This window comes from Zygotorulaspora mrakii, chromosome 2, assembly GCF_013402915.1.
Source record: "Zygotorulaspora mrakii chromosome 2, complete sequence".
Taxonomy (NCBI): domain Eukaryota; kingdom Fungi; phylum Ascomycota; class Saccharomycetes; order Saccharomycetales; family Saccharomycetaceae; genus Zygotorulaspora; species Zygotorulaspora mrakii.
This window is the reverse complement of record NC_050720.1, coordinates 187579-210795: the sequence shown is the minus strand read 5'-3', so window position 1 is coordinate 210795 and position 23217 is coordinate 187579. Positions and strand designations below refer to the sequence as shown.

The following is a 23217-nucleotide window of genomic DNA, read 5'->3' as shown; positions in this document are numbered from 1 at the left end:
TCTTGAATAGTGAAGGGTTACCATATAAAAATATAGTTTTCATTTCCATACAAGATGGGTGAATGCAGACATATTTTGAAGGTTCTCAAAGAATCGGGTAGGTCCAGGTTTATAAAAGAGCTCACACCAGATGCACTAGTTCCCACTATTGAGAAGGCTATAAAAATTGCAAATGAAGAAGAACAAAACCAAAACGATGATTCTGAATCCGACCAACGTCTCAGAGACAAAGCATTCCACACTCCACGTACTGTTTCTCGTGGTTGCCATTTTGCATATACTATACCAGAAAAGCGGCCTCACTATAATACTTTGTTAAAATCTCCATCGGCGCATGCTGCCTTGGACCTTCACATGGATGATAGTTTGGAAAAGCTACTCTCAGGTGAAAACTTCTACTACTCAGCTTCCAGAGGAATTTTTCCTTATAGCACGGTTTATGCAGGATTTCAGTTTGGAGAATTTGCAGGGCAATTGGGGGATGGAAGAGTAGTTAATCTTTTCGACGTAATAGATTCCACAGCAACCTTGCAGACGCTAGAGTTGAAGGGTAGTGGGTTGACTCCTTTCTCCAGGTTTGCAGATGGTAAAGCCGTTTTGAGATCCTCAATACGCGAATTTATCATCAGTGAAGCCCTTTACAATATCGGCATTCCGTCTACTAGAGCCTTACAAATAACACTACTTCCCGGAACAAGGGCTCAAAGAGGTATGATTTCCGAACCAACTGCTGTGGTCTGTAGGGTGGCACCTTCTTGGTTGAGGCTGGGGAGTTTTGATCTATTCAGATGGAAACCTGATTTAAAAGGACTACTCAAATTAACTGATTATACCATCAATGAAGTTTTTTCTCATGGGAAGGAGTTTCCCAAAAATCTCAGTATAAATATATTCAAAAAAGATTTCTTCCCATACGAAGATGAGGCACCAAGACCAATAAATACAATCGAAGGAGTTACGCAGTATGATTTACTTTTTAGACACGTTGCGAGGAAAAACGCTAATTGTGTGGCATATTGGCAAGCCTATGGATTCCTAAATGGTGTTTTGAATACTGATAACGTTTCAATAATGGGATTATCAATGGATTTTGGTCCTTTCAACTTTCTAGACAAGTATCAGCCAAATTATACGCCTAACCATGACGACATACTGGGGAGATATTCTTATGAAAATCAACCTGCGGTGATATGGTGGAACATCATTCAGTTTGCACAATCTCTTTCGATTCTCATAGGCGCCGGTAAGAAGCATATTGGACTCGTGAAATCGTTACAAGACACTATGGGTCCATTGGACAAACGTGTAGAAAATGAAATTGTAATCAGGGCAAATGATCTAACCAGGGCCGTAAATAATGAATATAAGTTCATTCACTTGACCAAATATGCCGTACTCATGAGTAAAAGGCTTGGAATTGAATTGAACATACCGGAAACATTTACTAATAAAGAAGAAATAGAAAAATCTGTGCAGATTGTGGAAAAATTCCGCAATGATGTCCTGGAACCCTTGTTCACTATTCTCAAAAGGACTCAGATAGATTACAACAACTTTTTCGTCAATTTGCAAAATTTTAAGGGAGGTTTTATTGATATTAGTGAAGATGGAATCAATGGGCTCAATACGAAATTTGCATCTATATTTTTTAGCATCGAACAGTTGAAGAAGTTGAGAAACTTTTATGCCGGAAATAGGAGACCTCTCACCACTGACGCCGGTGAAACTCGTCTTATAACTGAAACCTACGATGAACTGATAAAATGGGCAAATCAATGTTCGAACTATATTGTGGATGACGATACACGAATTTCTATTGCCAAGAAGCATAATCCATTATTCATCCCTAGAAGCTGGATCCTCCAAGAAGTGATCGATGATTTCATGCACAATCAAAAAGCTAAACTTATGAATGCAGATGAAGAAGTTGACACTACGTTATTGCAAAAGTTATACCTTATGAGCTCCAATCCTTTCAATCCAGACAGATGGGACTCTTCGCTGAAGCCGGAGGTGGAAAAGAGATGGGCAAACTTAAATGACATCGATGATCCAAGCAAGTTCATGCAAAAGAACAGCTGTTCTAGTTGATCGGGGCAAATGTTTCAGTATCCTTCAAAAAGGTAAAGAACCATTGTCCATTTCAAGATCTTTTGTGCTTCTGATGTTTACTCAGATACTTGAGCGCTTGTAGCTACGCAAGATTAAACAAAATGCCAATCCTAACATCAGGACAGCAGCCAACATCGTTTTCGAATAGACAAGATTCCTGACTCTTTTTACTTAGGATAGTATAACCTTATCGCATGCATTCATGGTCGGCACAGCATATATTTGTACATTTGGTCTCGAAGTTGTAAAATTGGCGTTTTTTGTTGATAATAGAGATCTAATTAGCTGTTCTTGTACATATTTAAATGCACAATATCTTCGTACAACGGCGTTCCGAACATTTACATACTATCTAGTAAACTGTGCTAAAGAACATACCTAATTTAATTTGAGTGTCTATAGATTATTCTACCGGTGAAGCATATTTTGTAGTACCGATCATGTTTAGAGCAACCTTCAAAGGCTTTCTCTTAAATATCCATCATTCAATAACAAGCTCTGTCGAACCACAAGACAAAGTTCACCAGGGCTCTGATTTACAGGCGTCGTTTTCTGTCACCCTCGCCCGCCGCGCGCCGCTTCAACTGTCTTATTCATGACTCCACTTTAGACAAAGTCAAACAACTCTTATTTTTATAGTGATAGTAAAAGAGGTGCTACGCACACCAAGTTTTGGAGTTTTACATTCATCCTGAATCAGTATTACATCTATCCGTTATTTTTTAAGGTCGCCAAAAGATGCTGTTTTCCAGATGTGGTGATGAATGTGTACTTCGGAGTTTTCCGTGCTTATCATTAGAGCAATCACCTTCAGTGGTGCCATTGCCTGGCATTCTTTACAAGATAACATTTGGTCGGTCAGATGCTGAAAATATACTTGGATATTTCAAAAGCTCTAAACATTACCAAAAACATTTTCTTTTAGCAGATGTAAAAGCTTGGAATAAGCAGAATTTTGATACCGCAAATAAAGAGACTATCGAATCCTTAGAAACATTCGGACGTACTTTTGATCCTCCGAATGATGACAAGGGGCTATACATTTGTCTTATTCCAGCCAAGAGCAAAGACAACCATATCGGTTGTATATCGAAGGTGGTTGGTGTTTTAACAGAAGAGAAGGTTGTCACAATATCGTTCAAAACATTCTGCAGAGCGATTGTCAAAACACCATCCTCAAAACCCAAATGCCAAGTATGGTCAAGCGAACTCTCTCTGGATAGTGTTCAAAGAATGGTGAAAAGTTGTGGAAATGAGCAAATGAAGAGATTGATCGCAGAATTCATCGAGGTGCTTGGTACTACTGACAATTTTATTAACTCATTTAAAAAGAAATATGAAATACTGCTTGATAAAACTTCAGGGGACCATTTGCTGCTACTCTCCCCTTTGTCAAATACACTTTATTTTCAGCTAAATAAGGCGCAGTTCAATAAAGCTTGGAGTACGTTACTTGGTCTTATCACAGAACTCACGGAGTCAATGGATGAAGCGCCAATAAATGCCAATTTGATGCAGATCCTAAAACTTATGGACCTAACAGTGACAGTACTGCCTACATCAACGACGCAGAAACTTGATTTTTTATCAAGTTTCTCTTTGATCGAAAGATGTGAGATTTTCAAAACTATAATGGATGATTTCAAACAAGTTTTTAAGCATCTATATTCTTCTACAGAATATGTTCAGGCACACTTTTCTCAGGCGTCTAACCTGGAAAAATCCAGATTAATTGCAAATCAGCTAAAGTCTCTCAGATTTTTCATTGAAGATGTCAAAGCACAAAATAGAAGTAGAATACCAATGGCTGCATCTAAGGTTAAATCGATGATATCAATTGATGGAAAAGAACGAAAATCGCCGCCCGCTCAGGGAGATGAGAGTGATCCAGAAGATGATCTCAGTGGTGATGAAAATGATGAAATGACAACATTAAGGGACTTCATAAAAAATTTAAACAAATTGGGAGTCCATCGTGACGGTATTAAACTTTTAAGGAAAGATTTTAAGATATTCTTATCGACAAATCCACAAAATGCGGAGTACCAGGTGTTGAGAAATTACTTTGATGTTGTTAATGACATACCATTTGGGAAATATACTAATCGTGCTTCTATAAATCTAGAGGAGGCACGTCAGAAACTGGATAATGATCATTTTGGTTTAAACAGTGTCAAGAATAGACTCATCGAATATCTATGTACTTTGAAACTGAGCGAGCAGCTAAAGAAAAGGGGAGAATCGAGGAAAAGCCCCATTCTACTATTGGTTGGACCGCCAGGAGTTGGTAAAACTTCAATTGCAAAATCAGTGGCAGATATGTTAAATTTGAAATTTCAAAGAATTTCACTAGGCGGTGTCCATAATGAAGCTGAGATAAGAGGCCATAGAAGGACTTATGTAGGTGCAATGTGTGGTATAATAATAAATGCATTGAAGAAAAGTGGCTGCATGAATCCCCTAATTTTGTTGGATGAAGTTGACAAACTTCTAAGCACTACCGGAAGCGGTTCTGGATACGGATTCAAACTGAATGGGGATCCAGGTGCCGCATTATTAGAGGTGTTAGATCCAGAACAGAATAATACTTTTATGGATCATTACGTTGGGTTTCCCGTAGATCTTTCCCAAGTATTGTTCTTATGTACTGCCAACGATCTCGCTGGCATATCCGGGCCTTTACTGGATCGTTTGGAAGTGATAGAAATTCCTGGTTACACTCCAGAAGAAAAGGTAAAAATTGGATCCAAGTTTCTCTTGCCCAAACAGATCAGAATCAACGGTCTCGACAAATGCGAAAGATGTTTCACACTTTCAAACCAGGCCTGGTATTCCCTAGTCACTGAGTATGTTAGAGAATCAGGGGTCCGCAATTTGGAAAGAAAGTTGGCTACAATAGTGCGTGGCAAAGTCGTCGAATACGTCAAGGAAGAAGATCACCAACGTACTAATGATCAACAAATTGTAACAAAAAATGAGATGTTTAAATATTTGGGATTTCCATTACATCCAATTGCTACAGAGCTTCTGAGAAATGTAAAGATGGCAGAGAAAGAAGGCATAGTAAACGGCCTTTCATACAGCTCTGATGGTACAGGTAATGTATTAGTATTTGAGATAATAAAAACTGGTAGCGTTGATAAATCGCAAGGCCCAGTCACAACTGCAACAGGCAACCTGGGTACCGTCCTGCAGGAGTCCATTGACATCGGTTGCAGCTTGGTTAAATCAATATTAAGAAGGGGGTTGATTGTCGGAGAAGACTGCCAGATAACCAATGAGTTTTTTTCAAGTAAGTACCATCTTCATGTGCCTATGGGTGCAATCTCAAAGGACGGTCCCAGTGCAGGAACTGCCATAACTTTGGCGCTTATGTCTCTGGCCCTTAGGAGACCCGTCGATCCCCTACTCTGCATGACGGGTGAGATCACCTTGAGAGGTAAAATCTTACCCATAGGAGGCGTCAAAGAGAAACTTCTAGGTGCCCAAATGTACGGTATGAAGCGCGTCCTTTTGCCTATAGCCAACAAACAAGACGTTATCCAGGCAGTAGCAGACTCCGTCGCACCTTTCATAGAGGATAAAACATCTCAAGATGAGATCAGTCTAGTTCAAGAGAAGATGAATCTCTCTGTCGCATACGTTAGTGACATTTACGATGTCCTACGATACGCCTGGCCCGATATAACCTTTCATGCCGAGGTGCCGGTCGAACAAAATCACCAATGCCTTAGCAAGATGTAAATAAGTCACAATGATCGATTTTCGACACGGCATTCCGGGCCTCTTGCCTTTAATTTCCTATATCTGTCCTCTCTTTGTTTATAACTCAGTTAACCTACTCAATGTGTTCTTACCTTCGTGAGAAGCGCGAAAAGCTGGAAAAAAATCCTACGCATTTTTCTAGGGACTTGGCGAAGCTGCTCAGCGACTTCTTTGCGTAGCGAAGAGTCTTTGATCTGTCCTTGTTTTCGTTGGTTATTCAGTTATCAAACATATAGTATTATGAGCACTTGCGAAACAAGTTGGGCTTAAGATAGAATAGTTAAGTAAATCTGACAGAGAACTGAGGCGTTCCAATAAAATAATCTGGGCTTCTATCTACAGCTTCAACTTGAAGAAAAAATAGTGGAAGAAAAAATACCTCTTTTTAAGCGACTTTTGAATATTGGATATTTTTAGTTTAAGAAAAATTAAGTGATTAAACAAAACACTTCTATCAGTATCCCCATTCGCTTTTGACCTATACCTGATAGATATGAGATTAATGATACTGTGGTGGGCCGTCTACTCATTGATGGTGCCCGCGGCCATCGCAAAGAGGACATTAGTAGCCACCTCCTTGGTCACGTGCATGGAGAACTCACAGCTCACAGCGAGTAGTTTTAACGTTACATTCAACCCAGATGACCGGTCGCTGCATTATAGTCTGACAATGGCCACACAGATTGATGGGAACATCACGGCAGAAGTTGAAGTTTATGCGTACGGGTTCAGGATTATAACGCAAAATGTCGACTTATGTGAGGTAGGATGGAAGCAGTTTTGTCCGCTGAATCCCGGTAACGTTCAGGTAGACTCTATTCAATATGTTCCTCAACACTATGCCAATCAGATTCCCGGGATTGCTTATCAGGTGCCGGATATTGACGCATATGCAAGAGTCAGAGTTTACAACAACCAGAGTGAAAATCTGGCATGTGTTCAGGCGTTTTTCTCCAACGGTAAGACCGTTTCACAAACAGGTGTCAAATGGGCCACAGCTGTTGTAGCAGGGATAGGTTTGCTATTATCAGCCTTGCTGTCAACCTTTGGTAATTCTACAGCAGCTTCTCATATTTCAGCCAATACGATGTCGTTGTTCTTATATTTTCAATCTGTCGTTGTGGTTTCTATGGAACACGTTCATAGAGTACCTCCTATTGCTGAGGCTTGGGCTGAAAATTTGGCGTGGTCCATGGGGCTAATCCGTATCTCCTTCATGCAGAGAATATTCCGTTGGTATATCGAGTCCACGGGAGGCAACCCATCTTTATATCTTACCTCAAGAACAGTGTCCCTATTGACACAGAGAAGCTTGGAGTATCTCGACTACTTTGGACTTGTAAAGAGAGCAACGAATGTTTTGTATGGTAATTCAAATGTTGTGATTTTCAGAGGTATTGAAAGACTTGGTTACTCAAGCAATATTGAAAACACATCCATCGTTGCTACAGGATTTACTTTTTTCATACTCTGTGGTTATGTATTAGCCGGGTTTATCATGGCCTGCAAATATTCCATTGAACTCTCCATAAGATGTGGTTGGATGAGAAACGATCGATTTTTGACGTTTAGACAAAACTGGAAAACTGTTTTGAAAGGATCGTTACTCAGATATATTTACATTGGGTTTACACAAATGTTGATTCTAAGCTTTTGGGAGTTTACCAAAAGAGATTCGCCAGCAGTTATTGTTATTGCTTGCTTCTTCATTGTCCTTTCATTGGGGCTAATGTTATGGGCGGCGTATAGAACATGGTATTTTGCAACACAGTCAATTCAGATGCATAACAATCCTGCTGCTTATCTCTATGGTGATGAAGTGGTTCTCAATAAATATGGATTTTTTTATACCATGTTCAATGCTAGACGCTATTGGTGGAATATTGCAATTTTGAGTTACATCTTTGTCAAGGCGGTATTCATTGCTTTTGCGCAAGCTTCTGGTAAGACTCAATCTCTAGTCGTTTTCATCATCGATTTGGTGTATTTTATTGCTCTAATATATTATAAGCCCTATCTGGATAAACCAACTAACATTATGAGCATTTTTATAAGCACAGTGACCTTAGTCAATTCCTTCCTGTTCATGTTCTTTTCGGATCTTTTCAACCAGAGCTATACCGTATCCGCTGTCATGGGATGGATTTTTTTTATTATGAATGCCGCCTTCTCTTTGATTTTGTTACTAATGCTGTTAACATTTATTGGCATCATTATATTCTCAAAGAATCCCGATTCTAAATTCAGACCTATTAGGGATGATAGAACTTCATTCCAAAGATACAATGCCAACGATGGTACAGTTAATCCTAAAGTTGCAAATGAACTTATGGCATTAGGTGATGTCGCCAATGACCATGACGAAAATTGGGAATCTCACTTATATGATCAGCAAATGTCCGCAAAAGTACTCGACGAAGAAAAGTCGTCAATGAATAATGAGAATAGCAGTTCCAGCACTGACAAACCTACATTATCTGAGAAAATTTTGCGCAAGTTTTCACTTAACCGGACAAAGAGTAAAGTTGAAAGGGATTCAAACGATGAATCGAATGATATAACTAGATTGACACCAGATAGTGATCAACTTTCGAACTCACCTCCTAAAAAATATCCGGGTGTTACACATATAAGACAAGCTTCTGATTCCCAAAATGGCCTGATAAATTCGTACGAGCAGGAAGAAAGTTTCAAACTAAACCAACCTGACATAATGGAGGACGGTAAAGAATTACCACCCAAATCAATTTCCAGAATGCCGGAAAGAGACATAAGTCTAGATAGTATGACGAATGATCAGGATCCAACTCAAAAAACAGATATTCTAGGCTCCAAATTCATTTGAATTATACAGGAAATAAAGATAGAGTTTTAGGGTTACTAGTGGCACATATACAGGGGGAGGCTGCTAAAGCTTATGGCAAAAAAAAAAATGTCACAGGGGAGCTAAGGTAGGCAAATTTTTTCAAACATGAAATTAGTTAGTGATAATAGGAAGAACTATATATATTTATCTATCTAGCTTATTTTCAAGTAATGTATAATTATGCTTCTCAGGAATTATTTTAAGGTTCTCCCACTGATTTCGCATACCGCGCAGTTCCCATTGATTGTCACTAATTGTCGCAATGCTCTTATCTTGAAAGGAAAAACGATTCCATATACGTGCCTCTATCTTGCGTAAAAAACCTTTCAAACGTTTTTTATTTTGATTACTGGATAATCCAAGATTTGCAGCAGAAAAGAAATACTTAATAGTGCTATTTGGTCCATTTGCTATTTCTGCAATTCTGTTTATAGTTCTGTCAGTTAGGCTATCCAACTTTGACAGTTCCTCTGTGCTCATCTGATATTTCTCTTCGACTTCAATTTCTTTATACCATTGGTCACTTGCTTTAGGAAAGTTTTTGCTATTTTGGGCTGTATTTAGCAGTTGTTCCCTAAGTGGCCGCTGCCATGAATTATTTGTGATTGTAGCAATAGACAAGTTAGATCCCATGAAATTTGTAACATCAAATGGATTATTTGCTGTGAAAAGGTAAGGTATCAATTTCGTAACTTGAAAACGACCCTTCAATTTATTTTGAAAAGATCTGATTTTTGGTCTCTCATGCACAACCCAACTTTTACTGTAATCATCAGATTCCAAGGGAAACAATGGAATGCTGTTCTCTATCTTGCATATCCCAAAGTCATTCGTATCTTTAAACTCTAAATTTTCATCCATACTGTCAATTACATTTTTCTTAATTTCATCAGTAATTTGACAATAAAACATACCACCCACCCAGCTGCCTGGAAAGAACAATGAAACTTTTCTCGCAGTATATTTTTTTCTTCTGGCTAGTTTATAGCAATTAAAATGACTTAAATCATTTGAAGCTTGCTCTTTGAGTGAAACGGGATATATGGATCTGATTCCGGATCCTTCCTTTTTAAACCAAGTGCTCCATTTTTTACCTTTCCTAACAGGCATTTTCTCCCCAGGTGTATAAAAACACATCGGCTTCGCCCAATCGATGTCTTGTGTCAAAGGTCTTGTAAACTCCCATTGAACTTTCCCGCTTTTGCATAAAACAACTTTTAAAGAGTTGTTTAATATCAACGAAGGTAACTGTAGATTGAAGCTTCTAATGAATTTGAAGCCAGTATACGATTTTCTGCTGCTATCAGGTGTAGTTTTTGGTAATCCAACCCCTGTTAAACCTTGAAAAAGCTTACTATAGCTACCTTTTATTTCTTGAAACTCTGATGAACAAAGCATGTCCTGAGGTTCAAATGCCTCCTTAATCTCAGCTACTCTGAATGGAAATGCACTGGCAACTATACAGAGAGACAATATCCAAAAAATAATCTCAAACGGGGGCATGATCTATATTTCACCGTGTATTGGAAGATGAAGCTCTCATGCACTGTAAGTTACAATTTAAATTCAAATTCAAATTCAAATTTCCTTCAAGTGATCATATAAAGCTTACATTTAAATATGGTTATAAAAATCATTACTGACACAAGAGAGCGTTTCTATAATTTTTGACACAGGGCCATGATAATACAATCTTCGTGTTTAAAGATATGCGTAAGAAATGATGTGAATTCAGTTGGGATCAAGGAAAACAACAGTTTGACATATCGTGTATATTAGAGAGGTGGCATGCTCTAGCAAACTAGCGCTTTCATCTCGAACGAAAGTGGAGAAGGACTGTGAGGATGAAATTGGACATTAAAGTATGTTTTCATGGATACTATGTGACACAATTGTTGCGGTTAGCAGGCCAATTGGCGTATTTAGATGCCTTAAAAGGGTGGCTAAATGTGTAATTTGACAGGATGCGACTTTCAGAAGTTTGATTGACGAGCAATCAATTACTAACCGTATTTGTATTTTGTTTTATTTTTGCTTAGAAATCATTCAGTATCAGGTCCGACAGAGTCAAAGGAATCGACTTCCATCCCACAGAACCGTGGGTTTTGACTACCTTATACTCTGGCAGAGTAGAAATTTGGAATTATGAAGAAAAAACCGAGGTTCGATCCATCGTAGTTACAGAGACGCCAGTTAGATCAGGTAAGTTTATTGCCAGGAAGAACTGGATTGTGGTAGGAAGTGATGATTTTAAAATTAGAGTATTCAACTATAATACAGGTGAAAAAGTTGTAGATTTCGAAGCTCATCCAGATTATATTCGTTCCCTTTCTGTGCACCCAACCAAACCATACATTCTATCGGGTAGTGATGATCTTACCATCAAATTATGGAATTGGGAAAAAAACTGGGCTTTGGAGCAGACATTTGAAGGGCACGAACATTTCGTTATGAGTGTAGCATTTAACCCAAAGGACCCAAGTACTTTTGCATCCGCTTGTTTAGACTGTACCGTCAAAGTCTGGTCGTTAGGTCAACCAACTCCAAACTTTACATTATCAACAGGTCAGGAAAGAGGGGTGAATTACGTCGACTATTATCCATTACCAGATAAACCATACATCATAACATCATCTGATGACTTGACTATAAAAGTGTGGGACTACCAGACAAAATCATGTGTTGCCACTTTAGAAGGGCACATGTCAAACGTTTCCTACGCAGTTTTCCATCCGACGTTGCCTATCATAATTTCCGGCTCAGAAGATGGTACCTTAAAAATTTGGAACTCTTCAACCTATAAATTAGAGAAGACTTTAAACTTAGGTCTCGAGAGAAGCTGGTGCATTGCGACCCATCCAACCGGTAAAAAGAATTATATTGCCGCGGGGTTTGATAACGGATTCACCGTTCTTGCGTTGGGAAACGACGTTCCAACGTTATCACTTGATCCTGTTGGAAAACTTGTTTGGTCTGGTGGAAAAAATGCAGCAGCTTCTGATATTTTCACAGCCGTAATAAGAGGCAATGAACAAGTTGAAGAGAACGAGCCTATCGCTTTACAGGCGAAGGAATTGGGGTCAGTAGATGTTTTCCCTCAAAACTTGACCCATTCGCTAAATGGTAGATTTGTTGCTGTTGTAGGCGACGGAGAGTATGTGATTTACACAGCGTTAGCGTGGAGAAACAAATCGTTTGGTAAATGTCATGATTTTGCGTGGGGTCCGGATTCAAGCAGTTTTGCTATAATTGATGAAACAGGCCAAGTTCATTACTACAAAAATTTCAAAGAGGTTACCTCGTGGTCTATACCTTTAACTTACGGTATAGAAAAAATATATCCCGGTGCTTTGCTTGGTGCCAAAGCAGATGGATTTGCCTATTTCTTTGATTGGGAGACCGGTAATTTGGTTAGACGTATTGATGTCAATGCTAAGGATATTATTTGGTCCGACAATGGAGAATTACTGATGATCATTAATACCGAAAAAGATGGAAACGAGGAAGCCAGCGCTTATTCCTTATTTTTCAATAGAGCATTGTATGATGAAGCAGCTTCAGAAGGAAATGTCGATGAAGAAGAGGGCGTTGAAGATGCATTCGATGTTCTTCATGAAATTAACGAATCGATCACTTCAGGTAAGTGGGTTGGTGATGTGTTCATATTCACCACATCTACAAACAGATTAAATTATGTTGTTGGTGAAAAAACATACAACTTAACTCACTTTTCTAAAGAGATGTACCTCTTAGGCTATCTAGCAAGAGATAACAAGGTTTATCTTGCGGATAGAGATATCCATATTTACGGCTATGAGATATCTTTAGATGTCCTGGAATTTCAAACCTTAACCTTGAGAGATGAATTGCCTGAAGCCATGGAATCTATTTTACCAAATATCGAAAGCCAAGAAGCTTTGTTAAAGATTGCTAGATTTTTGGAAGGCCAGGGGTATTACGAGGAAGCATTAAATGTTTCACCAGACAAGGAACAAAAATTCGATTTGTCTTTGAAGCTCGGCCAGCTTTCTCTTGCTCAGGAGCTTTTATCAGATGAGGACAGTGATCTAAAATGGAGATCTCTCGGTGACGCCTCTCTAGAGAAGTTCAATTTTAAGCTTGCTATTGAGGCTTACACCAAATCTCATGATTACGAGTCATTGTTCTTATTATTTTCTTCGTTCAACGATAAAAAAGGTTTACTGTCGACCGCCAAAGATGCAGAGAGTCACGGAAAATATAATCTGGCGTTTAAGGCATTTTGGGTAGCAGGTGATATCGACAACACTCAAAGATTGCTTGTGAAAAGTGAAAGGTTTTCTGAGGCGGCCATCTTTGCGGCAACATATGGAATAAAATCGGATGATGTAGTTGAAAAATGGAAAGATAGCCTTGTTTCCCAGGGCAAGAAATCTATTGCGGATAGAATCAGCGTTTTTGAGAATGATAATTCCAGGACAGAGGCTACCTTGATTGATTTTGAACCCAACGTAAATGGAGAGGCAGAAGAGGCATTTGAGGAATCTAGCGAAGTAATAGGAGAAGACGAAAATCATTCGGAAGTTCCAGAAACCAGTCAGGTTAACGGGTCTGAAGGAGCTGAAGCACAGTAGGCGTATGAAGTGGTTTTTTCAATTTAGCCAATTCATAACTGAAACAGAAACAACACAAAATAGAAATTGACCATCTAAATACTTTGTATATTTAATACGCAAAATAAGAAACGAAGTTATCGTCAAATATTAATCAACGACAAAAGAAATGAATGACATTCGTCAAATTTACCCGCTACGAGAAAACATCTATCTTGTTAGTTTTTGCCCTTTTTCCCAGACCAACAAAATATATTTCCTTGGATTCAGTCCTGCATGCGTCTGGTTTAATTCGGCTCACTTTTTTAAATACCTTTCTTAGCCGGTTCTCAAATAACTTATCCTCTTTACCTGTATAGAGTTTACAAACGAACGAGCCCATCGGCTTAAGAAGATCTATTGCAGTTATGAGAGCAGCATCGCCTAAGTCAATTGATTGATAGTGATCCCTAATAGCTAACCCTGAGGTATTTGCCATCCTATAATAAGGAAAGTTAGTAAGATTATTCCAAAATCCAGAAGTCTGAATCCAAGGTTCATACATATCACTGATAATTACATCAATGGGAAGTTTATGGCTCTGTTCCGCAGCTACGGAATCATCGAAGGTGTCGGTAGTAAAAACTTCTTTGTAAGTTCGAAAATCCTCTTTATGAGTAAGCTCTTCTTCCAGCATATGCTGAAAATAGCCCTTATCAGGATGTAATTTATCATCATGATTCAACTCAAAATGTTTGAAAAAAAAAAGTCGTATCAATTCATGTGTTTTTTTAGACAAGATGTTTGCCTGAATCGAGCTTACTCCGCTTGGTGGTTCACATGGTAATATATCAACGCCAAGGACTACTCCATTGAAGCCAATGCGGTCTTTGGCAACCTGTGACCAGGCTCCGGGAGCGAAACCCAAATCAAGTACTCTTTGACTTCCATTCTTTGCAAATAATCGAAATTTATCGTCTATTTCCATTAGTTTGAAAGCCGCTCTGGACCTCAGATCCCGAATTTTGGCTTCCCTCGTATAGTAGTCATTGGACTGTCGTTTCAACCATCTATTTTGAGAGCTAGAATTGCAACGTATCTGCCGTATCTGCCCGTGCACTCCTCTGAATTCGCCAATTGAAAACCTAATCGCAAACTCCCTGACTAAAGCCATTCCATACTACCTTCATTGACGATTGGAACACCCCAATAGTTTAAACATACTATTATCAGCTCTCAATATGCCAATTTCACACCCTATAACTCATATCAGATATATAACAGGAAAACTAACACGTGAATGTCACGTGTTCGAGAGAATGGATCACAATCTACGAATATTATGAATGGTTATTTCAGATGACTTTGGCACCACTTAGAGACAGCCTTAAAGCTATCAAAGGGATCAGAAAGCACATGTCCAGATTTGCCAGCTGCAGAAATGTTATTGCACTCTCTTGTCTCCTTACAGACCCAAACATCACACGTTGTGCCCCCAATTTATGAGCCTAGAATTATTTTTTCGCGAACGTTTTTTCATTTTGAAAAATCTCAGAAAACGTGCAGTGGTGTATGGGGTGTATAAGCAGTCCCAACTTCCATTTAGTTGTCAGTGGAAAATTTTCACCAAGCAAACAACGGATGACAGAACACACGGCAGGCAGCAGCATGCTGTTGTAAGTGTAAGCTGAACCTGCCCCGTTGGAAGCAAGTAGAGGTTTAAAAGTAACTCCATCTTGAAGCGAGGACGTATAGACGTTGAATAATTATATTCTTTAACTCTGTCTTCTTTCTAGATCCTCGTAAAGTCGAACGCCTAACGGACCACCAAATACTTTTGGAAGACTTTAACTACAGGAAAGATGTCTAAGATTTCTTCTACTCAAATTAGAGAACACGTTCAAGAGTTATTGAAATACTCTAACGAAACCAAGAAGAGAAACTTCTTGGAAACCGTTGAATTGCAAGTCGGTTTGAAGAACTACGACCCTCAAAGAGACAAGCGTTTCTCCGGTGCTTTGAAATTGCCAGTTTGCCCAAGACCAAACTTGTCCCTATGTATCTTTGGTGATGCTTTTGACGTTGACAGAGCAAAGTCTTGCGGTGTTGATGCTATGTCTGTTGAAGATTTGAAAAAATTGAACAAGAACAAAAAGTTGATTAAGAAATTGGCAAAGAAATACTCTGCTTTCATTGCCTCCGAAGTTTTGATTAAACAAGTTCCAAGATTATTGGGTCCTCAATTATCCAAGGCTGGTAAGTTTCCAACCCCAGTTTCTCACAACGATGACTTGTACAGTAAGGTCACCGATGTCAGATCTACCATCAAGTTCCAATTGAAGAAGGTCCTGTGTTTGGCTGTTGCCATCGGTAACGTTGAAATGGACGAAGACACTCTGGTTAACCAGATTTTGATGTCAGTTAACTTCTTGGTCTCTTTGCTGAAGAAGAACTGGCAAAACGTCGGCTCCTTGGTCATCAAATCTACCATGGGTCCAGCTTACAGATTATACTAAGAAGTGTTTCTATATTTAATTTTTAACAAGTATATAAACAGAACTTATTTTAGTGCATCCAACGTAATCTCGAATCTATCTGCGTTCTTTAAGAAGCATTTAGCTTTGTATGACTTAAGTAAAAGCTTTTCCCTTTTTGCCTCTGATTCATATTATTAATTCTACGATTTTTGTAACGTTTCGCGAAGCTTAGCGGTTAAGCTTCAGAAGCCGTAAGCACACGACACAGTATGACAAGAAATCTGGATGCGCTCTTCAACAGCTTTCCGACCACAAGGCCACTTAAATTGTCATGGATTGTCTTGAAATTGACCTCTGCCAAGAGATATTTTTTAAGGTGTACAACTGGAAACTAATTGCCTGGACATTACACATCTTTCAGCTGCTGTTTTCCTATTAACCGTACGAGACTTAACAGAAGATTAAGATATCTGATAGTCTCACGTTGCAGTCCAGAATGACATGGTGGGGGGTAAAGTTGCCCAATACTCCTGTTTAAGCCGCCGATCGAGCTTATTCCAGAAAACGTGCGATACTACTCATCTTTGAATTATGACTCAAGATTATTAGCATTCGAGTTAGGTGCGTAGGACTTCTGAAAGAGGCCGCAAACGTTTGTTCCACGGCTAGCTTGTCTTCTTTTTCTTCACCCACAAATAAGGCAACATGTCGTCATCGCATGTGTGGTACGAGGTGCCTCACTAGCCGGAAAGACTTTTAAATCTGCAATTGAGTATCATAAGACCAGTAATACTGAACAGAAGACTCAATGACACACGTATTTATTCAGGAGCCCTTCTAATGGTGACTGAATAAATTGAAGACGTCACGAAATGAGTGAGTCACGTGAACTAAATAGCTGCCGTGAAACCTGTAAGTTTGATAGCCATAAATAACCGATACTGATTAGTGAGCAAACAAAGAAGGTTGACTGGATATTCGCCTGGCGAAGACACCGTTTATTAGAATGGACACATTGGAGGTTCCGCTAAGGACAGGATTTTTCCAAAATAGTAACTTCAGTGAGTTAAATGATGATTCGGAATTGCTTGATAGTCCACCTGGTAACTCCGCTAAAAAGGTGAGGTTCCAATCCAGCAAGCATGATGATGAGACGAACGATAGTGGCAAGTACTTAAATCATGAAGATGACCCTCTGCAAGGTAAAAAAAATGTTGAGGATTTACTTGAATATGCAAATCAAGTAAATGACTATGTGGCGCAAAATTTGGACAAGATAAATAGTTTTAGATCCGATTTATTGAACGATGGTTCCTATGTCAAGCCTTACAGTGATGTCGCCACACAAGCAACGAACTTATCAGCATCTATGTCTAATTTTGAACTGAGCGACAACGAATATGATGATCATGATACCAGTACTGACATGTTATCTACCGGGCTGGTAAATGATGGTTCGTCTGCATTAAATAAAAGTGAGAAAGTGCTATTAGAAACATTACCTTCAACGGAAATATCTGAGATTATTGATTACGGTACCGATAATGATCAAATCAGTGAAAGCAGCGACAGTACACTGGAGAATTCGCCAATATCACGTCCGTGCGATACTATGCCTATACAGCTGAATAAAGATATCAAGAATCCAATATTCAATTCTTCGGAAAAGGTTCAGCCTCAAACTTCGCAACAGCCGGACAAAGACAATCCTAAGACGTCTCTGATAATAGCGGATATTAAGTCATCAAGTGACGTTCCTGAACTATCGCCTGTTGAAGGAATTAACATTCTTGAAGATACAATAAAATGCATTTTACAGCTTTCTCAAAATGATATTGATAAAAAAAAAATTAATGACTCCTGTTCTTCTAATGACCCAACTTTTAATGATGATGACCCATATGACCCTAACGAATACTCGAATTTCTTCATGAAGAGCGCACCCACAATAACGTATCAGCAATTGATTTCAAGAATTCAAGCCAAATGTATGTTTGGATCTGTGGTTTACACTACAGCTACCTTTCTACTGCAAACACTGTTGTTGACAAGAGAGGGGATAGAGGGTCCGATCATTTTGAGGCAAATTTTGAATGAAAATGAAATCCACAGATTGATCATTGCATCTGTCCGTATAGCAACGAAACTGTTGGAAGATTGCGTCCACTCTCATCAATACTTCTGCAAAGTGTGCGGTGTTTCGAAAAGACTCCTTACACGGTTGGAAGCGTCACTAATCACATGTTTAAAAGATGATGCTCTGATAATTACTAGTGAAAAGCTGGCAGCATCCATTAAAGTAAAAGATGAGCTCATACAAACAAATTTTTCACATTAATGAAAAGTATTGATACATATTTGAACGGAAACGGTATATTACTACTCGATACAATTGATTATTGAACATTACCCTCCTTTTACTTCTTTTATAGATTTTGAAATTTTGTAACACGAAGCAGTATCGATCAGGGTTTTGGAAAATACGAACAAAAAGAACGAAATCGATAAACATCATTGGTTAAATACTTAGTTATCGATTGTATACCATCGATTGTATCCCTCCTGGTCTCATTAGTGACGTGAAAGAAAGTGTAGAATAGTGTGTAGCAGAAATGGTGTGGGATATTTTTGGCTGGTGTATGTATAAAGTATTTTTATTCTTGGGAACTTTCGGTTTGAAAATAATCCTAGACAAATGAGCATTGTGTGCCTTTTGTTGCCATTCATATACTAACCAGTGACGATTTTTTTCGCCATTTGAAACAGTCAGAGACGTCTTGGCATCTCTCGGTTTATGGAACAAACATGGTAAGCTGTTATTCTTAGGTCTAGACAATGCCGGTAAGACTACTTTACTCCACATGCTAAAGAATGATAGATTAGCTACTTTACAACCAACTTGGCACCCAACTTCTGAAGAATTAGTAATTGGCAATATCAAATTCACCACTTTTGATCTAGGTGGACATCTTCAGGCCCGTCGTTTATGGAAGGACTATTTCCCTGAAGTCAATGGAATTGTCTTCTTGGTGGATGCCGCTGATCCTGAAAGGTTTGTTGAGTCCCGTGTAGAATTGGATGCTTTGTTCAATATTGCTGAATTGAAAAATGTTCCATTTGTGATTCTAGGTAACAAAATTGATTGTGAAAATGCTGTCTCTGAGGCAGAACTACGCTCTGCTTTAGGCTTGATGAGTACCACAGGCAATGCAAGAGTCGAAGGTCAGAGACCAGTTGAAGTATTCATGTGTTCCGTTGTGATGAGGGATGGTTACGCTGAAGCTTTTCAATGGTTATCTCAATACATTTAAAGATAGATATGTTTTCGCATTTTATATGTTTTTATCATTCAACGAATGACTTAATCCAGTGTTTATGTTATATATTTATACATGAATTGAGTGGAACTAACTGAATAGCGCTTTTCGGACATTATTATCATTTTCTCTTCTTAAAAGAGTTTGACTTATTATCCTCATTTGAGCTTGAAGGCCTTTTCTTCCCTTGCGATGCAAAATATTCCTTCTTTTTTTGCCTATCTTTATGAGATTTTTCTTCCTCAGCTTTCGCCAATTTTTTCAGCCTCTCTTTTCTGTCGTCTTGTTTCTTAGCTTTCTTCTTTTCGTCTTTGGATCTCGATAATGTTAACACGTTTTGCATGAAAGCTCTTGCCTTCTTCTCTTCACCTCCAAGCACAACGGCTCTCTTTGCAATGTAGGTACTTTTCTTTTGCGGTTTCATTTGATGAATTTGGGACTTGAAAGGTAAGTTTTTCTGAATTATTTTTGGAACTTTTAAGCCATTAAAGTGTCTTTCGACACGCTCAACCTTTTTATATGCACTATCAGGGTTTGAAGGCGTTTCAATGCCTTGAGCAGCTCTGATCTGACCTGTTAACCTCATCCCTTTCCATTCCGTCTTGTCCTTTAGTAGCATTGAAGTAACAGGGTTGTAAAACCTCTTTACGTTAACTGGATACCATGACCTTAAAATGACAACATCACTCATCAAAATTTTATCTTCAAAAGTAGCTCTGAAGTGTCCCTCTGGTTTAGACAATGCCCGCTTAATTTCACCGCGGATACCAGATACCGTCTTAATTTGAGCACCTTCAAACCTGGCAACTTCCATTGCACTCGAAAACATGTCTTTGATAAAAGCCGTGTTTTTGAAAATCTTATATGGAAAGCCTACCAGCTTCAATTTCTTGACAATTTCAACACTGGCATCAATTTCCTCAACAACACCTGTAGCTGCGATTCTAAATCCATTTCCGGTGTCACTATTTGCTACAATTTGTACTCCACAGAAAGGTGTATTTGGTGAACATAACGGTCCGTAAAAGTAGGCATTACAGTAAGTGTGCTCAGGAGTATACTTTAACATTCTCGTTCTAGTCCTGGAGTCACTGGTGGTATACACTGGTAATGATTGGAATCTTCTCCAACCGAGAGAAAGAACCAAAGGATCATTTGTTTTCAAGATCTTTTTATGCCAACGATGTCTTCTAAGTCTTGAATTAATGATTCCAAATTTGAGTTCAGCAGGTAATAAACCACCCATGATGACCGGAACATGAGGATCGAGATTCTCTATAAATTCCATTGGAATGTTATCAAAGACGATTCTCACATAGGATCCTGCTTTGAAACCCTCAATCTTTTGACGCTGTTCAGGGCTCATGCTCTGGAATTCGGCATTGTTAATATCTTGTTGTTTTGCCATTTTTGCCTTCTGTAACTCATACCAGGTATCATATTCGTTGTTGGGATCATCTTCTTTGAAATTATCACCCTCCTCCATTTCGAATTGCAGGTGTAATTTCTCTTTCTTGGAAGCATTCAATTCACGCTCTTCTTCGAGAGTCAATTCTTTCTGCTCTTCCTCCTCAAAATTGGTAAAGGAGTCGTTACCATCACTGCCTTCGTCTTCTGACTGGCCTTCGTCTTCTGATTTACCTTCATCCCCGGATATGCGCTGGTCCATTCCGTTAATCTCCTCAGCGGAAGTTGCCTCCAGATCTTCAAAGTCACCGTACAGTTCTTCATCGTCATTATTGGAACTCTCCTCATCAACTTCAACATTTTGTAATTTTGGTGCACCGATGAATCTATCTCTAATTGGTGAAAATGTAGACCATTTTTGAGTAAGTTTTTCAATAGTATCAAAATACGGTACAAATTTCTCCAAATCGCCTTCGTAATCTTGAATTTTACTCTCTGCTTCGTGTTTTCTCTTGAAAAAATCGTCTGCGCCATCTCCTTTATCATTTTCGACTTCGATATCACTATTGGCCTCGTCATTATCATTATCATCCTCTTTACCTTTCCATTTTCTGAGGCATTCATTAGGAGATATGTTATCCATGTATATCAATTTTCCGATGTCCCAATTTCTACGACGGTTTGATCTGCTACTTAGTTTTGCAGAAATTGCTCTTTCCCAACCTTCACCTTCATGATCACTTAGTTCGAATTCAGAATCTATATCTGCCTTCATCTTTCCATCATTGAAACCAAAGTCAATATTTATTTTTTCTGAAACGGCTTCTGCAGCATCCAGTTCATCCTTTTCGTTATCGCTTGCCAAGTTTTCAATATCTGCATCTTCCACTTGAATTGACTCACCGTACAATCTAGGATTTCTCAATGTTCCTCTACCTTGATCCAACTTTTCGTCTATATCTTCGTGATCGAATTCTTCGCCTGTGTGCAATACTTCGTCATTACTGAAAAGTTGTAGACCAACACCTTCAAAAATTTCGGCATAATTCTTATCAGCTTTCTGTAGACCTGTGACTAGTTTTTCACCTTCACCCCTCTCTTCGCCTGGTACAAAACTCAATTCCTCATTTCTCTTACCAACATCGATGTAAACTGCATCTTTATCTACAAGCACACCTCCGACATCTGACATGGGGGCGTAGATTAGCTTGTCCTTATCATCCAACCTTTTTCTCCGACGTGGCGTTACAGAAGCTGCGCTACTGCCTTGTTCTTTGATTTTCTCTCTCTCATAGTCATCGAGTTTTTGCTGATAATATGGCGTTGGACATGGGTCAGGTAACCTTTCAACCTGAGAGATCGATAGATCACCAACACCCGCTATATGGACTTTGGTGCCAGTTGCCGATGGCAGGGGGGTACCATGAAGATATCCGTATAGTGCAACTTTACGGTCAATTTGCTTTCCCTGTTTCTCTATTAGTTCTGGATGTGTAAGATCTGTTATACGATCCGCGAGCATGTAAGGGTGCTCATTTCTCCATTTCAAAGGTCTAAACTTCATTACTGAAATAAAACGGGAAAGATTTAAAATTTCACGATCTGGATAACGGCCATTGATAACACCAGATAGATAGAAAAGTTTTGCTCCCTCATAAACCTCCGTCCAAAATCTATGTTTTAACCTTTTCTTTGACGCTCTCAATGTAGATTGAGATTTGAAAAGATCAAGATGTGTAGCAACACCAAGAACACGAGGCATACCATGATGTTGCGCAATGTTCAGAAATTCCATTGTTTCCATTTCAAATCCAAAATTACCGTCAATTAGTAAAAGAACCAAATCTGCAATCTTGGCAACGTCTATCATAGAGTTTAAATCATTGGCAGGACACTCAATAATCGTTAGCCTTCTACGCTTTCCAGAAACTACAGTTATTGGCCCATTTATTTCAGTCAATGTTGTCTTTGTCATTCTTCTAACCAGTGATCTGATCAAAACAGTTTTACCTGTCCCCGGAGGCCCCACAACCGCAACAACAATCGGTGGTGGGTCATCATCTGGGGTACGATCCACCATCGGTACATGCAACTTTCTTTCGTTTACATCACTCGACCGCTGCATGTTCCTAGCCATCTTGCCAGGCGCAGAGACAGCGAACGCCTTTGCATTCATACCCTGCGAATGCAGCTTCTTCTTCGCAGGGTTCTTCTCTTTCTTCTTCCGATGCTCCCTATTAGACTGATCCATGGTTGACATCTGGTCTCGACACCTCCCCAAATGCTTGGTCAGATGTTTGTGTCTTGTTTTTTCCACATTGCTCAAGTATGCGATGAGATGAGATGAGTATAAAATTTTTCAGGCAATAAGCAAAATGGAGCTATAACTAGTAAAATGGTAGTCTCGTGACTTATATATGGAAATTCATTCAAATTTACTTTTATATGAGGAGCATGTCGTCAAATGCTTATGATTCATGCCGAGTCCCTGAAATTGAGCATTACAACCTGTTTCAATCTTGAGTTTTATAAATTAGTGTATCTTTTTAGACTAATTTGTGACGCGACAATAGAACAAAAGGTGGGAGCACAAAAGCGGTAAATCGTAGGGCAATTAGTGCTTAACAGAGAGCTCTCAGCTGTAAGGGCATTGCGGAATCTCGAATATTTTGAAAAGCGTTACACGACTTCAATTCAAATCG

At 39.0% G+C, this 23217-nt stretch overlaps 10 protein-coding genes across 10 annotated transcripts; 7 read left to right on the top strand and 3 right to left on the bottom strand.

The window, feature by feature from the left end:
- Nucleotides 1–54: 54 nt before the first annotated feature.
- On the top strand, nt 55–2091 carry FMP40 (Fmp40p; the record flags this gene model as incomplete). Its single annotated transcript, XM_037286907.1, has 1 exon — nt 55–2091. The coding sequence occupies one exon, from the start codon at nt 55–57 to the stop codon at nt 2089–2091; it is 2037 nt and encodes a 678-aa protein (XP_037142802.1).
- A 759-nt stretch (nt 2092–2850) lies between these two features.
- On the top strand, nt 2851–5856 carry HG535_0B01110 (uncharacterized protein; the record flags this gene model as incomplete). The annotated part of the gene is made up of 1 exon (XM_037286906.1): nt 2851–5856. One exon carries the CDS (start codon nt 2851–2853, stop codon nt 5854–5856), a length of 3006 nt encoding a protein of 1001 aa, XP_037142801.1.
- Nucleotides 5857–6370: 514 nt separating this feature from the next.
- On the top strand, nt 6371–8722 carry HG535_0B01100 (transient receptor potential ion channel family protein; the record flags this gene model as incomplete). Its single annotated transcript, XM_037286905.1, has 1 exon — nt 6371–8722. One exon carries the CDS (start codon nt 6371–6373, stop codon nt 8720–8722), a length of 2352 nt encoding a protein of 783 aa, XP_037142800.1.
- Nucleotides 8723–8887: 165 nt separating this feature from the next.
- HG535_0B01090 (uncharacterized protein) lies at nt 8888–10246 on the bottom strand (the record flags this gene model as incomplete). Its single annotated transcript, XM_037286904.1, has 1 exon — nt 8888–10246. One exon carries the CDS (start codon nt 10244–10246, stop codon nt 8888–8890), a length of 1359 nt encoding a protein of 452 aa, XP_037142799.1.
- Nucleotides 10247–11193: 947 nt separating this feature from the next.
- SEC27 (coatomer subunit beta') lies at nt 11194–13356 on the top strand (the record flags this gene model as incomplete). Its single annotated transcript, XM_037286903.1, has 1 exon — nt 11194–13356. The coding sequence occupies one exon, from the start codon at nt 11194–11196 to the stop codon at nt 13354–13356; it is 2163 nt and encodes a 720-aa protein (XP_037142798.1).
- Nucleotides 13357–13531: 175 nt separating this feature from the next.
- On the bottom strand, nt 13532–14488 carry MRM2 (21S rRNA (uridine2791-2'-O) methyltransferase; the record flags this gene model as incomplete). Its single annotated transcript, XM_037286902.1, has 1 exon — nt 13532–14488. One exon carries the CDS (start codon nt 14486–14488, stop codon nt 13532–13534), a length of 957 nt encoding a protein of 318 aa, XP_037142797.1.
- A 688-nt stretch (nt 14489–15176) lies between these two features.
- On the top strand, nt 15177–15830 carry HG535_0B01060 (60S ribosomal protein uL1; the record flags this gene model as incomplete). The annotated part of the gene is made up of 1 exon (XM_037286901.1): nt 15177–15830. One exon carries the CDS (start codon nt 15177–15179, stop codon nt 15828–15830), a length of 654 nt encoding a protein of 217 aa, XP_037142796.1.
- Nucleotides 15831–16797: 967 nt separating this feature from the next.
- On the top strand, nt 16798–18129 carry HG535_0B01050 (uncharacterized protein; the record flags this gene model as incomplete). The annotated part of the gene is made up of 1 exon (XM_037286900.1): nt 16798–18129. One exon carries the CDS (start codon nt 16798–16800, stop codon nt 18127–18129), a length of 1332 nt encoding a protein of 443 aa, XP_037142795.1.
- A 274-nt stretch (nt 18130–18403) lies between these two features.
- Nucleotides 18404–19102, top strand: SAR1 (Arf family GTPase SAR1; the record flags this gene model as incomplete). The annotated part of the gene is made up of 2 exons (XM_037286899.1): nt 18404–18428; nt 18558–19102. 2 exons carry the CDS (start codon nt 18404–18406, stop codon nt 19100–19102), a joined length of 570 nt encoding a protein of 189 aa, XP_037142794.1.
- A 127-nt stretch (nt 19103–19229) lies between these two features.
- BMS1 (GTPase BMS1) lies at nt 19230–22775 on the bottom strand (the record flags this gene model as incomplete). The annotated part of the gene is made up of 1 exon (XM_037286898.1): nt 19230–22775. The coding sequence occupies one exon, from the start codon at nt 22773–22775 to the stop codon at nt 19230–19232; it is 3546 nt and encodes a 1181-aa protein (XP_037142793.1).
- Between the last annotated feature and the right edge of the window lie 442 nt (nt 22776–23217).